Genomic DNA, 16,702 nt, shown 5'->3' on the forward strand with positions numbered 1-16,702 from the left:
AGTCTCAGATGACTGGAAGTGATAATTTTTTGTTTATACTTGGGAGTGTTTAAAACCCCATTTATCACATCTCCAGTTATCAGGGGGGCAGCTCTGATGTGCCCCCTCCACACAGGGGGACAATGTGCAAAACAAGGCAAAGTAAGTCTGTAATAAGAGATAAAATCACCTGCTGGGAGACTACAAGCAATACCAGTTGCTAGTCCTGCTTGCCTTTTTTTGGGCACAGCTTTAAAGAACGGCAGGAAAAAAATGTCCTAACCCTTGCATAGACTGACCTGAACCTCGCAGCTGGCTGGTTGTTAGAGTGCTCCATGCTGCCCCTCTTCTCTGCTCAAGCGATGATATGTCCCTTGGCAGCCTCACATTCTATACACAGTGTATTTGACGTGATGACTCGCGGGACCCTAGGCTGCTGGAGCGGGGGGAGAAGCTGGAAGGACCAGCTGTGTCCATGGATCGGTAAGTATAGCTTTTTTATTTTCACACCTACACGAAAACGAGCACTTAACCGTTGCACTGTGGGGGGTAGCCCCACTGCAAAGGTTAAGAAAATGTTCTTCTCTAACTAAGTACTGTGTATATGGCAAAGTATATTTCTCTCCCGTTCATTGAAGGACAGAGGCAACAGATCGTAGATCCTGAATGGTAGGGTAATATCGCCACCTGCAGGAGAAGGACGTTAGGCACAAAACTAAAAACCAATCACAGCCTAGGGGCGGCCCCTGCCGGTGGCCAAACCCCCCACCTGCTGACAAGTCTCCAGTTTTTTGCCTAGCGTCAGGAGTAAGGAGCTAAAAAAATTTCTCTGGAGAAATTTTTTTCCCTTCTTCCGTTTGACTCGATTTCTTCTAGCAAGTGTCCCCAGGGCGACATGCTGGATGACTGTAGATCCTTGTAGTCTCCCCTGTGGAGTCCGGCCTTCGCTCCGCATGGGTATGTATGTAGGGTCTGTGGTGGATGTGTCGTGGGGACCTGGAGCTGAGGTAAGCTTTGGCTGCGCTGTTCTCTCACAGCTGCAGCCTCCTGTCTCCCCCCTCCCCCCTGCCTCATGGTGCTCGGGCTTCAGTGTGCCGTAGATGGGCTCCTGTGCGGGCTGCCTTGGTGGGGACTTAGGCTCTGGGGGAGCTTCTCGGGCCCCCTCCGTGCGGTAAGCTTTGGCTGCGCTGTTCTCTCACAGCTGCAGCCTCCTGTCTCCCCCCTGCCTCATGGTGCTCGGGCTTCAGTGGGCCATAGATGGGCTCCTGTGCGGGCTGCCTTGGTGGGTTGGGTTCCTGGATGGGCATCCGAGAGGTCTATGGCTCTTGTGGAGCTGCTGTGGCCGTTCCTTTCATTTTGAAGACATCCGTCGCCCATCTTGGATGAGGGCAAATTTGCCCTTTCTTTTTTGTCACTTCCGCCCGGGCTTCCTTCAGCCTCGGGCGGATGGGGAGTGTGTTCCTTTCGGCCCTGAAACGCCTTGACGGAAGGACACACAGTGTGCAGCTCTCCTCTGCCTTGCGGAGTCGGACGGACCTTTTAAGGACCTTTTCGATAGGAAGGCTGAGGCGCTTTTGTGGTCTCTGTCTCGGGCGCGCTCATGCGTCCGATCTTGGCGTCTGCTTTGGTCTCTCAGACTCTGAGTGGGCTAAGATGTTACATCAGGGGCTTGCGGAGGAGAATGTCTCCCCCGTTTTCGTGGAATTGGCGGACCAGTTGGTGCAAGGCCTTCGCTATGTCTGCAATTCGGCCTTTGATGCGGCGCCCTTGGTGTCCAAGGTGTCGGCGGTGATACTTCGCCGTTTGCTCTGGCTTGAATGCTGGTCGGCTGATATGGCTTCCAAACAGGCTCTACAGGTGTTGCCTTTTACTGGGGACCGTTTGTTTGGTTCCAACTTGGATGGGATCATTGAGGATCTGGCAGGGGGTAAGAGTACCTTCTTTCCCCAGGCGCGCAGGAAGGAGCAGCGCTGTAGGCCTGGGCCTTCTTTCTCCGCTCACAAGCGTTTTTTTTTTTAGCAAGTTCTCCTCTTCCCACTCCTACAAGCGTCCGTGGCAGCCCGAGTCTGCCAAGCCCGCCAGCAAGCCCCAGTCCGCATGAAGGTCAGGCACCTACTCTGGTTCCCAGGGTGGGGGGCGCCTTCGGCTCTTTGCGGATTTTTGGCTGGCCCACGTTTCCGACTCTTGGGTCCGGGAGCTGGTTTCTTCGGGCTACGGGATCGAGTTTCTGTCCCGTCCGGGAAAACGTTTTTTCCCGTCCAACACGCGACTCGGATCTCCGTCGCGCTGTGGTGGACCTTTTGTCCCAGGGGGCGATTGTGCCGGTTCCATCCTCAGAGAGGTTCAAAGGGTTTTATTCAAACATATTTACTGTGCCCGATAAAGAGGGGGTGTGGCCCATCCTGGACCTCAAGCGTTTGAACACCTTCGTGCGGGCCCGTCGGTTCCGGATGGAGCGGATCCGGTCCGTGGCGGCTTGGCTTCGTCAGGGAGATCTTCTGGCCTCCATCGATATTCGGGATGCATACCCTCATGTACCCGTTTGCGAGTCTCATCAGCGGTATCTTCGTTTCGCGGTGGGGGAGGACCATTTTCAGTTTGTGGCGCTGCCCTTCGGCTGGCGTCGGCCCCACGTGTTTTCACCAAGGTGCTGGCCCCGATCCTGGCGCTGTTGCGTTGTCGGGGGGTTTCGATCGTGGGGTGCCTTGGCGATCTGCTTCTACGGACGGAGTCGCATTCTTCGATGGTGACGGCTCTGGGGGTCACGGTGCGGTCCTTGGAGGAGTTTCTGGGTTTGGTTCTGGACACTGTCGCGGCCCGGGTCTTTCTCCCTCGGGACGAGCTCCTGAAACTCCGTTCCAAGGTCCGGCTACTGAGGACTCGCCAGTGGTCGCCCATACGGTTTTGCGTGCAGGTCCTGGGTCTCATGGGGCCTCCTTCGAGGCGGTGTCCTTTGCGCAACATCATACCAGGACTCTGCGGGGAACATCCTGGTACAGTGGGACAAGTCCCCCCTGTCCTTGGACAGGGAGATTCCGATCTCTCGGGAGGCAAGGACCTCCCTGCGTAGGTGGCTCCAATCTCCGGCCTTGGTGCGGGGGAAGTCCTTCCTTCCTGTGCACTGGACGGTGGTCACCGCGGACGCCTGCCTTTGGGGCTGGGGCAGGGTCCTGGGCTCCTTGACCGTGCAGGGTCATTGATCGTCGGTGGATCCGGAGAAGTGGTCTCTGCACCCGGAGGTTTTTCGGCAGCTGTGTAGTCGCTGGGGGACGCCGGAGGTGGATCTTCTGGCGTCTCGGTTCAACCGCAAGGTGGACAGGTGTGTGGCCCGGGTCCTGGATTCCTGGGCGGTGCAGTGGATGCCCTGGTGGCTCCTTGGGGTCCTTACGGTCTACTTTACACTTTTCCCCCTCTGTATCTGTTGCCTCGGCTGCTGCGTCGGATCGCGGCCGAGGGCGTCACCGTCATCCTCGTGGCCCCAGACTGGCCTCGGAGGGTGTGGTACGCGGACGTGGTTCAGCTGGTGGTGGACGCCTCGTGGTGTTTGCCTCTGCGCCCCGGTCTTCTGTCCTTCTTTACAGGGACCTGTGTTCCATCCTTCTTTACAGTCGCTGGCTTTGACGGCGTGGCTGTTGAGAGCCTGGTATCTGAAGGACCGGGGGTTGTCCGATGCGGTTATTTCCACTATGCTCAGAGATCGCAAGCGGTTTCTAGAAAGATTTACCATCGCACATGGAGGGCCTATTTTGCCTGGTGTGAGGTTGGGGCCCTGACCCGGCGTTTATTCTCCATCAGCAGAATCCTTGCATTCCTGCAGCGCGGGGTGGCTCAGGGGCTAGGGCAGTCCACCCAAAAGTAATATTTCAATTCTTTTTATTTAAAATATTTTGAAGCCTTATGCGATATTCAAACCAACTTATAGAAATGTAGGCTCAGTATATCAGGTTACCCAAATTTATGGTTTACTATGGACTTATTTAGAGCTGTTTCGCTGTATTAGACTTGTATTTCTTGTATGCCAGATGCATGTTCTGCTTATAGAAACTCTGTACTTTGTCCTTTCAGAGCAAAGTGACGGTGTCTTTTAAAAACACCCTGCACCAAGTGTGGGAAATGGTATACTGTACTCTGTTTTAAAGAGAAATGAGCTCTAGTTTAATGCCCATTGTATTCTTTTTATTGTGATATTTATCCATCCCATTAGTCAGACTGCTGAATATTAGAACACACATCCTTTTAGCACACCCAGCAGAAAAGAGAAAAACCTATAATTTTATATAAATTACATTTTTTTCTTTGAGCTGCTTGCAATTAAACAACTCCAGATTGTCTTTTGTAGTGAATTGCACTTTGAACATTATCATTGCTTATTTGGCCTTACTGGTTAGGCCCAGTATTGTGTTCTTACCCATGGGAGCCGTGTTAATAAACTTACTCCTTTTAATTTGATTTCAGGTTGTTCTGGTGAGTCCCTGGCCAAGCAGTAACCGTAGTGGGAATTTTTTGTGGACAAAAGTCAGAAATGTGATATTTGGATTAGCACAGTTTCGTAAACCAATGAAAAAGGCTAAGCCAGAATCCAGGTCCGCCTCAGGAACAGGTAAAAGAAATACAAATGCTTGTCTCTTAATACAATACCAATATCTATACACACTGAACACTTTATCTTAGTACTTAGAACTGCAGAACATGCAATCCTTCACATTTATAAATTAGATTACAGTAGCAAAGCGTTTCCATTAATGCTGCAAAATGTACAGATGTGCTGCAAAACTAGCCAAGCAAGTTTTGCTTTTGTTTTTTTAAAGTGTAGTTCCACTTTGGCAGTCAAATTTGAGAAACCCTCTCTGTGTTTGTGTTCCTATTCACACAGCATACCTAAAATATATGTGTGTGTGTGTGTGTGTGTGTGTGTGTGTGTGTACCTGGCTCTGGTGCTCCATCCCTGTCCTGAAATCGTTATTCTGTATTGTTTTAGAAAAACTGTCACATGACAATAAACAAAAATGTATCAGTACTCGTACTTGTAAGTACTCGGCAAGTACCAGTACTCGTACTCGCAAAACTGGTATCGGCACATCCCTTTATTTATATTTATAAAAACAAAGTCATACATTAAAACAGAGATGTACAAATCCCGGGAGCTCAGTGTGCTCCTTACAAATGACAGCTGACTCCTAATTTTTCTCTAGTCTAGTCTTGGAGCTCAAAAGTACGAGTACTGTACTTGGTATCTGTGCAACCCTAATAGTAATAGCAAAAAGGATTATACATAGGACACAACAGGCAGCTTCTAGTTGTTAGAATAAATGCTAGTGAGCAAAAATAGGGGAATAGACATAGGGACAGTATAAGAGTGCATATACAGTGATATACAGTGGCTTTAGGTCTTTAACCCTTTGTTAGGACAGACAGTCCCACTCAGACATACAAATTTAATTATCCAAGCAAAACTCCCCCGAACACCCTCAATGAGTGAGAACCAACCAGGATGTTTCAGTCCTGAAGTTTCCAGAATAGAACATCTAAAAACTGTAAGTTGCAATATTTTGTTTTTAAGTTTATGCTGTGTGAATGAGAGCATGCAACAAATATAGTTGGCTACAAAAGTTGAAATGCACTTTAAGTAAATTTGAAGGAGATTTCTGCACAGAGAACAATTTTGTCCCAAAGTCTTTGGAGCTGTCATTACTTTAGCTCGATTCTTTGGAGGCTCTGAAATCCTGAATATTCAATTGTGTACAGTGAAATATAATGTTAAACATACCAACAAAAATGCATGTAGGGTTAACATACACTTTAAGGGCTTTATACAAGGGCTTTTTCTAACCTCAAAACTGCTTATCTCTGAATACAAGTCAATGGGAATGCAAAAACAGCAGCTTGTAGTGTTAACTGCAATCATATGCAACTGTCGGTGAACTATAAATGATCTCAGAAGCATCTCAAACTGATCTGAAATGAAGGGTGAATGCACCTGAAATGACACTGCAGATGTGTATGGGCACATGCCACAATACTGTTTGTGGACCAGCAACATTTTTTTTAAAATTAAAGATCTTCATGAAATAATGCTGCACAGAATCATCACCCAGCAAGTTTCAAATAATAAATAATCAACATTAAGGAATGGGTATTAATGGAATGTATAACACCAATAGAATATCGCCTAATGGTTATACCGCTATAGTGTGATAAAGTGCATTTGTGTGGTTGATTAACCTGTGTTGTCTCTTCAGCTCCTCAGAGTGCTGCACGTGAGAGTGATGGGGACATGGTGAGCCATCATGGCATGGATAATTGTAACGATGCTAACTCTGGGGAGCACACTGTCTTCGTGAGAGATCTAATCAGGCTTGAGTCTACTGATACTACTGATATGCACTCTAACTCAGGTATTCTTCTTAAGCTACTAACCATTACCATGACCATTTACTACGTAATCCTTCCAGTCATGTTCTCTAACATTATAACAAGGTGTTGTGGATTTGCCTGCATGGCATCAGTGTGAGGTGACTTTTGCTTTGTGCCCAGATGACAGAGGTTTAACTTGGTATGCTGCTACTAATGCACAGGTATGTTGTTAATTTTTTGTTTTTTTTTAAGATTTTTACCTTCTTTTCAGTAAGTGGTATAAAATTCAATTGTGAAACGGGAAAATAAAAAAGTTACATTTGCCAGAAAAGTTAATACATTTATATTATTATTTGTAGTATTTTATTATGTTTATTTCAGCAGATTAGATTGGGAAATGATACAAAATGATTAAAGCTACACGCCATGCTTTGACTAATTTCAGCATATCCTGTCTAGATCCCTTTAAGATTTGTTGTGCTGTAGTTATTGATTGTATATGTGCTGTGTAATGTGATGTAGGCCAAATTGAGTTTGAGGATTACCTGATCCACCAAGGTAAGGGAAAGTATGGTGAAATATTAAATGTAAACTATAAGTCTTATGTTTCAAGAAATATGTGCATTTGATCAATATAATTTGAATAGTGGGGTCATTGTGAATGTTATAGATGTAAATAAACCTCTTAATATTTTTCGAGACCTGATTCTATGTTTAATTTATAATTCTATTTATGTGTATAATATGTAATTCTAGTTTGTATAAAAAATAGACATATTTGCTTGTTACTTTTGGTTAGGATTTTGTTGCCACTAAACTGCTTCTCTCTGTGTATTCCATTTATGATGCGACTTAGAATAGACTTGCATAATCTTTTCCCTGGCCAAAATGTCTTTTTTATCTTAGAGTGGAGAAGGCTTCTAACTTCTGTAAGGTTTTATTGCTGTCTGTGATTTCATTTCATCTCACCCCCTGCCTTGGTGAAAAACAGGAAGTAAGATCTCCCCAGTGATGACACAGACAGCGTGAAAACCTGACAGTTTTTCTTCCTTTCATAAACCTTGTTCAGAAACATGTTTACTACTATCTGTGCCCCATTCTAATCATTTCCTGCATCAATAACTATACAGTGAGCCAGGGAACTGGCTCCACAATTGCTTAACCACCTCAGGGCCGGCCGTAGTAAAAAAACGGCCGGCCCGATCTCTCTAGATCTGAGCGGGCGTCTTTAGACGTACGCTCAATTGTTACATGTTCCATTCACTTGGCATTACTTAAAACAAGATATTTTAAAATTGCTGCTTACATTTTACTTGTGGTTTTCCTCGGCATATGTATTTTTAGGGAGGGGGCTGGGTAATTGATGCTTACCATAACTATCCCTGTCTGTTCAGTGCTGGCAGATTTCATTATCACACTATCTGTCCTAACAAAGGGTTAAAGTCTCTGGGCTTTTGTTCTGCATTGTATGCTTATGAGGGGAATTCGAGTCTGTACCCACTTTGTTGTCCCCTCCACTTTAATTTTTTACTTGTTCAAAGTAGCTTGAAATCTGCCCAAAAGCCTTCTCTAAAGAAATAACTAGAAAGGTAAGAAATATTTTTTTAGTATGCTGTGTGATTAGGAACACATAACAAACACATTGTGAGTTTTTCCCCAAATTTGACTGCAAACATTGAAATACAATTTAGGAATTGCAAAAAATCCTGGCAAAGTTTATAATATAATAAAAGAAATGTTGCTGACAATGTGATTTAAAGTACATTTTCTCATAAGACAGATAGGGGGAGGTGCTATTCCTAGCATCATTCTGAAAATGCTAGTTGTATGGCTGTAATACTGATGCTCTCGTTATATGGCTCTGAGTCACTGATCTGGTACAAGTAAATAGATTTGAATTTTTTTCGTGGTAGGTGACTTAGAATTACTAAAGCCAGTGAGCCTTTTCAGAATGAGCCTAGCAGGGCAGAAAACATATTTTTTGCATGACTGGTGTAATTCCAGGCTTGATGCTGATCAGGTTCTCTGACGGCTAAATGAAGGATGGGAACTGGAATTACAATGTGGAACAGTAAGCGAGTAAAAATGAAAGTCATGTGAAAAAATTGGGTTCATTTTAGTATAACTCAAAATAGGCATGCCCTGCATAGCAGACTTCTCATGCAGGTCTTCTTTTAGAGTTTACATACAGTGCCACCTCCTTGTAAAAATTTGTATTGATACATACACACTGATATATCTACCGTATTTCCCCGAAAATAAGACACTGTCCTATATATTTTTTTTGGCTCAAAAAAACACACTAGGTCTTATTTTCGGGGTAGGTCTTATTTTTTTTTAATGTACAACAATCCAAAGTTAATGCAAATCCAAGTTAAATAATCCAAAATGGCAAAGTTAAGAATAGGGTGATCAGGGCAATCAGGGGTGCCGTACTTTTCCAAGAGCAATTTGGTAACCAGAATGAGCGAAGCCCGCTTTCACTATCGATTCCTCACAGGCGGAGTGCATTTGGTATCACTCTGCCGGCGCTATAGAGGAAATATCGGCTTATGCGGCTCTGCTACCTCCGCTGCCGCCTCGCTTCCTCTAGCGCTGGCTTCGTTGGCACTGCTGATTCTCTCCCGCGGCTCCCCAAGTTCCCCCTTATGCCACCATCGGCCCACAACTAGGTCTTATTTTCGGGGGTAGGTCTTATATTTTTGCAATTCTCAAAAATAGTACTAGGTCTTATTTTCGGGGAAACACGGTATGCTGGAAGTTTTTTAGTAAGTGCTGTAGTTATAGTTGTAGTCCCCTGCATACTGTAGTTATAGTGTGTTTGTTTATATAAGTGCAAATGGGTCAGACAAGGAGGTAAAAAAAAAGGCACACCACGTCATAGTTGCTTAGGAGACTTATCTTTGTTGCTTTGGTGGAACGGTATTATTTACTATAGTGAGATCACTGTCCACACACAGTGGCACAAAGATCAACGCTAAAAGGGGCTTGAATTTTTGGTTTTAAAGTAAAACTGTCACGGCATAAACACATGGGCTGGTATTGCTGGTCTCCTTTTGAAAATGTTTCTTCCCTATATACTATGCTGAGCCTCAATTTTCAGTCATTGACCTGTAATACGTATATAGAATTGAAAAGGCATAGGTTATTAAGGGGCAGGCTCATACTATTTAGGCAAGAGGTATAACTCAACGGCCAGGCAACTCACATTGTCAGGGGGACCAGCCAGTAATGTCAGCCTTTATGTTTCTTTCTTTACACATTTTCTTTAACAAAAAAGGATTGGTGGTGCGCAGGTCCTGAATAAGGTGCCAACCCCTAGCTAAGTATAATAAAGAGTGGAAGGAGAAGTTGGGGTTTTAGGCACCAATTGACAAGTGCCAATGAACTTCAAACAACTATGTAGTATAAAAATATATTTTTAATTTGGTGGAAAAGTTAAAAATCATCAGTGTGATACATAGAAATAAAACAATGCATGATTAGATGGGAACCTCCTTGCGCCCACTAGGTTCCATATATGAGGTAATAGTACATGATTAGATAATAATTATACACATGATTAGGGAGTTCGAAATTGGATACAATCAATAAAGGCTGTAGGCTTAAGCTGAAATAACCGTAGGCTGAAATAACCGAAACCTCTTAATGGAAACACATTTGGTGGGTGGCGGTGTAGTACTTGCAGAGCTCATTGGAGATACCGTACTTGCATTATGGTGCTCAACGCGTTTCGTGCCGCGGGGCGCTTCATCAGGAGGAGGAGGTCTAAAGATGATACAAAAAACATGATATAAATACTAGAACATTAATCTAATTAAACAGACCAACCCATACTATTAATACTGAGATATGCCAATTGATCTTACCCCCTTACAATGTGATCCACAAATGCGTGTACAAAGGCGCTGCGGAACAGGGGGGCACCTGTTCACATGCATTGTTTTATTTCTATGTATCACACTGATGATTTTTTACTTTTACACCAAATTAAAAATATATTTTTATACTACATAGTTGTTTGAAGTTCATTGGCACTTGTCAATTGGTGCCTAAAACCCCAACTTCTCCTTCCATTCTTTATTACACATTTTCTTTAAACCGAACTTTCTGTTTAAATAAGCTATATACATCGTGCAATGTTCTACAGTTCCTTTTTCCCCCCCAAAAAACAACCAGAGAGTAGAATAGCCTGTCCACTAAAAGCATTTTGCAGAGAAGGAACCTTGCTCTCTGTGAGGAAGCAGTGGTCTCTGTGCAGAGGCCTAACTTGCTCCCTGCTGAGTCAGACCTATAGCCCTGTTATCTGCAAATCTCATGCACCCTGCTGATTGCAGTGTTCTGGCTCTGCAGGGGCAGTGTTTTTTGTAAATCCTGATTATGGTAAAAAGAGAATTTATGTACATTTTGTGTATTCCCTTTAAAGCGACTCTATGATGATTAAAAAAAATGAATAAATAGCCTGAAGCACCCTGTATCAGAAGTTGCACGCTTAACTGTTGGATGGTGCAATATTTATTCTTTTCCAGATCTATGAGCCCCTCTGCTGTCTGACACAGCACTCTATGCCTGATTCCCCGCTCTGGTTTCTACCACTGGTAACTTTGGCACTACATAATACAGTTGTGATGTGGGGCTACAAGCCCTGCTGCTCTCTGTCTCATTCTGGTGTATCTGGTCCCCCCGCTCCTCTCTGTGGTTCCTCAAGCTGGCCACTTCCTTCCTACAGAACACAGTTAAACTGTAGAAGTACAAGCCCTGCTGCTCTCAGATTTGTCGTGGTGTGTCTGGTTTCCCGCTGCACCCTGTGGTTCCTACAGCTGGCCACTACATCACTACAGAATACAGGGTGATGTTGCATCTGGCAGGCAAGACCACAGAACTCAATAAAGGGACACTATCTGACATATCCAGAAGCATTAGCAGCAGCACCCATAGCTCTGGTAGACATATCGATTGGGCTTGCTGCCTTGCAGACAGGTAAGCAGCTTCTTCTACAGGGTGCTTTGGGCTTACACATTTTTTTTCTTCAAATGTAAATGCCAAAATTGCCAGTCCAGGCCTGGGAGACAGAGAATGCCGTTATAAGAAGCAAGCCTTTCACCTATCTGGGAGCTCAGAAGTAGCAAATGCGAGAATATCAAATCAGTGGTAAAATGTTGCTTTTTAATGCTTAACTACTTTAATGTATTCATTACAAACAACATTCCTTGAGAGTAGAACTTGGCCCCAGCAAAGTTCACTTTTTCCACCGAGCACATGTCGAAGAGGGAATTTCAGTAAAAGTATTCAAGATTGCCATTGTATTACACCATACAAAGTATTGAAATACTTAAGTAGCGACTTCATCAAGCCAATGCATCAATATCCTGCAGTTTTATAGTAACAGTTGCCTTGTTAATGTCATTGCAATCTGTAGGGAGTCGGGTCGATGAGAGGACAGGACCCAAAGATGAACTCCACAAGGACAAAGCTTTGATTCATGAAGATCAGGAAAACCGCATAGAAACAGATCATGTTTCAAAATTAAGTCAGCAGCCTGAAGGAAATGAAGAATTGCTTTCATCTTCTGGTGTACTAGGTACATTTCACCATTTCATTGTGTGCTGTCCTACTGCTTTATGCATTAATTGCAAACAATAGTGATCAGCCTATAAGCTTGGATTTTGGCAGTAATACATTTACTGGAAAAAGCACTTTGGGAGCGGGGGTTAATTTTTGCCTGGAGATGAGCTTTTATATCTAAAACAGATAGACAATTACTAAAGCTAAATAGGCTAAGTATTGTATGCAGTAACTTGCACATAATTGTGTCTTGTGACCCAGATATCTCTGCTGGTGGTCATTACATGTTATTGTTGGGATTACAGGAAGCTGATATTGGTAAATTTGTTTGTTGGCCAAAATCTGTTTCTTTCCTGCTTAATAAGGCACACAGGAAGCCATGAACTTTTGTGTTATACTGTGACTGACAGTAGGATTGGACACTAGCAAACACAACTGTAGGCCAGCTCAGGATAACTCCTACTTCCAGCATGCCAGTTTTTTGCTATTGTACTAGGAGGATGGACATTTGTTCTTCAACCCAGTGTTAAATACCAACCTATTTTTTACTAGCACATTTTCTTAGATTTTAATTTTAGGCTCTTCTCTACTTTGCTTCTGGAGCTCCATGTCTTCAATTGCAGCTTTCTGGTATGGTTGTCCACAGACTGTTCTTTGGAGTACTGTGTTTGGACTTCACTCAACTGGACATTGTGGGGATAGCCTAGAATTGATCTTTGGGCACTGGGTTCACCTTTGGCCTCTTTCCCTGAGCCTAGTCTTTGCCTTACCACCACGCAGCCACACTCTACTGGATGGCCCTAGCTCACATTCTACTAACAGCTTCAGGGCTGCGCTCAGAACGCTTGCTGAGCGCCAACATCTGCAGCCCTAAATTACGTTATCCTCTGTTCTTAGAGTCCATTCTATCTTTGGATTCCTCTTTTGCTCTATTGGGTATGGCTGGGCTTTCTCCCCTCTTGACTGAGGCTTTCACTAGAGGTGCACCGAAATGAAAATTTCAAACCAGAAATGAAAAGAAATGTCGGGCCGAAACCAAAATTGTTTTTTCCACTCTCTCTACCTTTTATGTAGAAATAACTTTATCTGCATGGGCTCCCATTCTTTGGGAGAATGTGTCTTCAGACCAGCTCTTGACTACATCATTAAAGATGCTACTGGTGGCAAGAGCACCTATCTTTCTCAGTGGAAGAAGCCTAAAGAACAACCAAGACTTCTCCATCTTTAACTCTTAAACATTTGTTTGTTCTCCACTCCCTCGACCTCCATGTCTTGACCCCCGTGCTTGACTCCCTGTCCCGGAAGTCCAAAAAGTCTGCCAAATCCTTACACAATTTTTTCTCCACATTACGGTGTGCCCCCACTTTCCAGAGTGGGGGGACGTTTGTTAACCTTTGCAGATGCTTGTGCAGGTCTGTAGTTCTGCTCCCTGCCCTGTTCCAGGCTTCATGTGTTACCACACAGATTAGCAGATCTCCATCGAACACTCTTGGGTCTTATGGATCAAGGTCTCATTGCCCCAGTTCCTGTGGCAAAGCAGTTCCAGGTATCTTACTCAAAACTGTTTACTGTTCCCAAGCCCGAAAGGGGCATTTGCCCCATTTCGGATCTCAAAGCTCTTAATGTCTTAATTCAAGTCCAATATTTGAGCATTACATTTACCAAATCTGCCATCACCTTCCTTCACCAGGCAGACTTTCTGCCTTCTGTGCACAACAGAGATACTTTCCTACCTGTTCCCATCTTTCCAGCACATTTGTGATTTCTACAGCTTCCTGTGGGGCTCCTGCACTACCATTTTATGACCCTACCTTTTGGCCTCTCATCTGCACATCCACCCTAGTACTAGACCTGGTGTGGAATGCTTGGACAACCTCCTGTTAAGGGAACAGTTGCCAGCGGCAAACAATGTGCCTTTGACTTCCCATACATTACAACTATTGAGGTGGACCCTTAACATTCACAAATCGTTGCTGGAACAACTCATCTTTTGCATTACCTGGGTTTAGTCCTGGAAACCGCTCAGGCCAGAGTGTTCCTTACAAAGGTGAAAATTCTGACATTGTTGTCTTCGATTCAAACCCTGCAGTCCAGGAGCCATCTTACTCTCTACTTTTCCATGAGACTCCTAGGTCTGATGGTAGCCTCTTTTGAGCAGTTTAATTTGCCCAGTTTTACTTTACAACACAATATTCTGTTGTCATGTGAGAAAATGATCTAGTCACTGCACAAACTGATTTGTCTACAACCAAGGACCAGGGTGTCCCTGGCTTGGTATTTCTGGAACCCAGCTATGGAATCTTAGAATTCTCTCATCTGTTGGAAAATTCTCGCAACAGGCACCAATCTTTTTGGCTCGGGGGGGAGTCCTGCACACCCTTCTGGTGCTGGGGCCTTGGTCATTGGAGAATCCTTACAGCCATGTATCTTCCAGGCCTAGACAATTAGAAAGCAGGCTTCCTCAGCTAGCAGTGGCTTGACCTGAAACAGTGGTCCCCACACCAGAGGTATTCCAGGACCTTTGTCACAGGTAGGGTACACCAGATGTGGACCTCCTGGCCCCCTGGTTCAACCACAGTGGTTTGCCTGGATCATCAGACTCTTCTATTCCAAAGACCTATTCGCCATCCTGCTTTTACAGTCATTTGCTTTAAGAAGGGCATGGCTGTTGATGTCCAGTTTCTGAGATGGGTATTTCTGAGTCTGTGATTTATACGATGCTACAAGCTAGGAAGTCTGCTTCTCGCAGATTCTGTCATTGCACATGAAAGATATACACTTGGTGTGGGTATTGGGGCTTCCACCCCTGAAGTTTCTCTGTGGGATAAATCATATCCTACTTGCAGCTGGGTCTGGAAAAGCATTTGGCACTCAGCTCTATCAGGGGACAGGCTTCTGCCCTTTTTCTCATGTTTCAGAGGACGTTGGCCCTCTTACTTTTTAGGACTTTTTTTTTAGGGGCCTCCCATGTGGCTTTTCCTATATGTTCCCCTGTGTTTCCATGGGATCTAATTCTGGTTTACTCTGCGCTTCAAAAAGCGCAGTTTGAACCAATTAGCAACATTTCTCTCTCTACTCCTACCCACAAGATAGTTTTGCTCATTGCCATCAATTCTGCGAGGCAGCCTTATCCTGTAAGGTACCCTTTCTGGTTTTGCTTAAGGTTGTGTCGAGGGCCAAGGACTTCCTTCTTGCATAAGGTAGTTTCTGCCTTTTCCTTCAACCAGGACATCGTTAATCCGTCCCTCTATCCTACTCCAGTTTACCAAAAGGAAATTTCCCTCCATTCTCTGAATGTGGTCTGGGCTGTGGCAGTACATCTTTCAGCCACTGCTTCTTTCAGATAGGATGATTGCCTTTTAAGTCATATTGGATGAACCCAGTAAGGGCACACCGGCTTCTCGTTTCAGCATCTCTAGGTGGCTCAGGCAGACCATCATTTAAGCTTAAGGTCTCAAGGATTAGGTCCCACCCTTTTTCCTGATAAGGCGCACTCTACTAGATATGCGAGTGCTTCTTGGGGATTTCAGCATCAAGCAACTGTTTCCCGTATTTGGAAGGCTGCCCCCTGGTTTTTTGTTGACAAACGTTCTTCCAGGTAGATGTTTCAGCCTTTTCTGATGCCAGCTTCAGGCATAAGTTCTCTCAAGTGGCTCTTTCAAGCTGCAGGCAGTTTCCAGGTTTTCTGTTTAGTTTTTTTCTTAGTCCTGTTGGCATTTGTTGCTGTGTTGCCCACCCCTCAGTTGGACTGCTTTTGGACATCCTGAGCGGTAATGAATTGCTGTGTCCCTCATTGGAAGAGAAAGAAAATTGGGTTTTTGTACTCATTGTAAAATTATTTTGTTGGAGTCCTTTGAGGACAATAGGTCCCACCCTCATGGGGTCATGCTGTTGGTAATGCTTTGCTACACACAGAGTTTTTTGTTTTTTTTGCCAATGTCCAATCCTCCTGTAGGCAGCAGTATACCGTGAAGATTGATGACTTCCTGTGTCCCTCAATGGACTCTAAGAAAAGGATTTTAAAGTGATTACAGAAATTCTATTATTGTTTTTTTTTTTTCTTATTTGCTGCAATTTGTGCTTTTTTGTACTACCATATTAAGTAAACCTACCTGAGTATCTTTAATTTATACAAGTTTATCAATATATTTGTTTTATTCAATATTTTATGAATATTAACACATCACATTAAGACTAGTATGGAGTCATATATGAGACTATTAAAGAGACGCATTTACTTTACCCTTTCAGGGAATAGCTCACCCCCCCAGGCATGTATACTTACTCAACCATGTTCTCTCAATGTACTGCCAAAGTCCTTGCTAACAAGGGTGAGGGAGCATGTGACCTCTCCTATGTGACATTGCTGGGACTGAGGTCAATCACTAGGCTCAACTACCGCCATGTATGTATGTCACCCACCTGTATAGGCTCGGACACCAGTTAACACTGGAGCTAGGACAGGCAAGAATGCTGCAGCAGGTGGGCAACGAGGGAGCATGGCTGGCTAAGTTTACATGCCTAGGGAAGGGGCTGTCTGCAGACGTCATCCATCCTGAATGGCCAGAGTGACCGTGTCTCTTTAATTGCTCTTAGATTGAAAAAGTTTGAAGCAAACAAACAAACAAATTATATATATATATCTATATATATCTAAATATATATATACACACACACACATACATACACATACACACAGAGTAAAATAAAATCCATATACCAATAATACAATATTATTATATATTTATTTATATATACATCAGATTTGTGAATTGATGTTCAAGTATCTGTCAGTGTAAAGGTC

The 16,702-nt window shown here is 44.1% G+C and overlaps 1 protein-coding gene across 1 annotated transcript in view; it reads left to right on the plus strand.

Annotated features, from left to right (window-relative positions):
- DENND4C (DENN domain containing 4C) overlaps positions 1-16,702 on the plus strand; it is a 102,896-nt gene that overhangs the window by 69,136 nt on the left and 17,058 nt on the right. The window contains exons 19-21 of the mRNA XM_018556865.1: positions 4,435-4,579; positions 6,219-6,374; positions 11,753-11,914. Of these exons, the coding sequence (XP_018412367.1) occupies positions 4,435-4,579; positions 6,219-6,374; positions 11,753-11,914 (463 nt within the window). The remainder of the gene's footprint in view (positions 1-4,434; positions 4,580-6,218; positions 6,375-11,752; positions 11,915-16,702) is intronic.

The sequence above is a fragment of the Nanorana parkeri genome, unplaced genomic scaffold (assembly GCF_000935625.1).
Source record: "Nanorana parkeri isolate BGI_ZX_2015 unplaced genomic scaffold, ASM93562v1 scaffold256, whole genome shotgun sequence".
Taxonomy (NCBI): Eukaryota; Metazoa; Chordata; class Amphibia; order Anura; family Dicroglossidae; genus Nanorana; species Nanorana parkeri.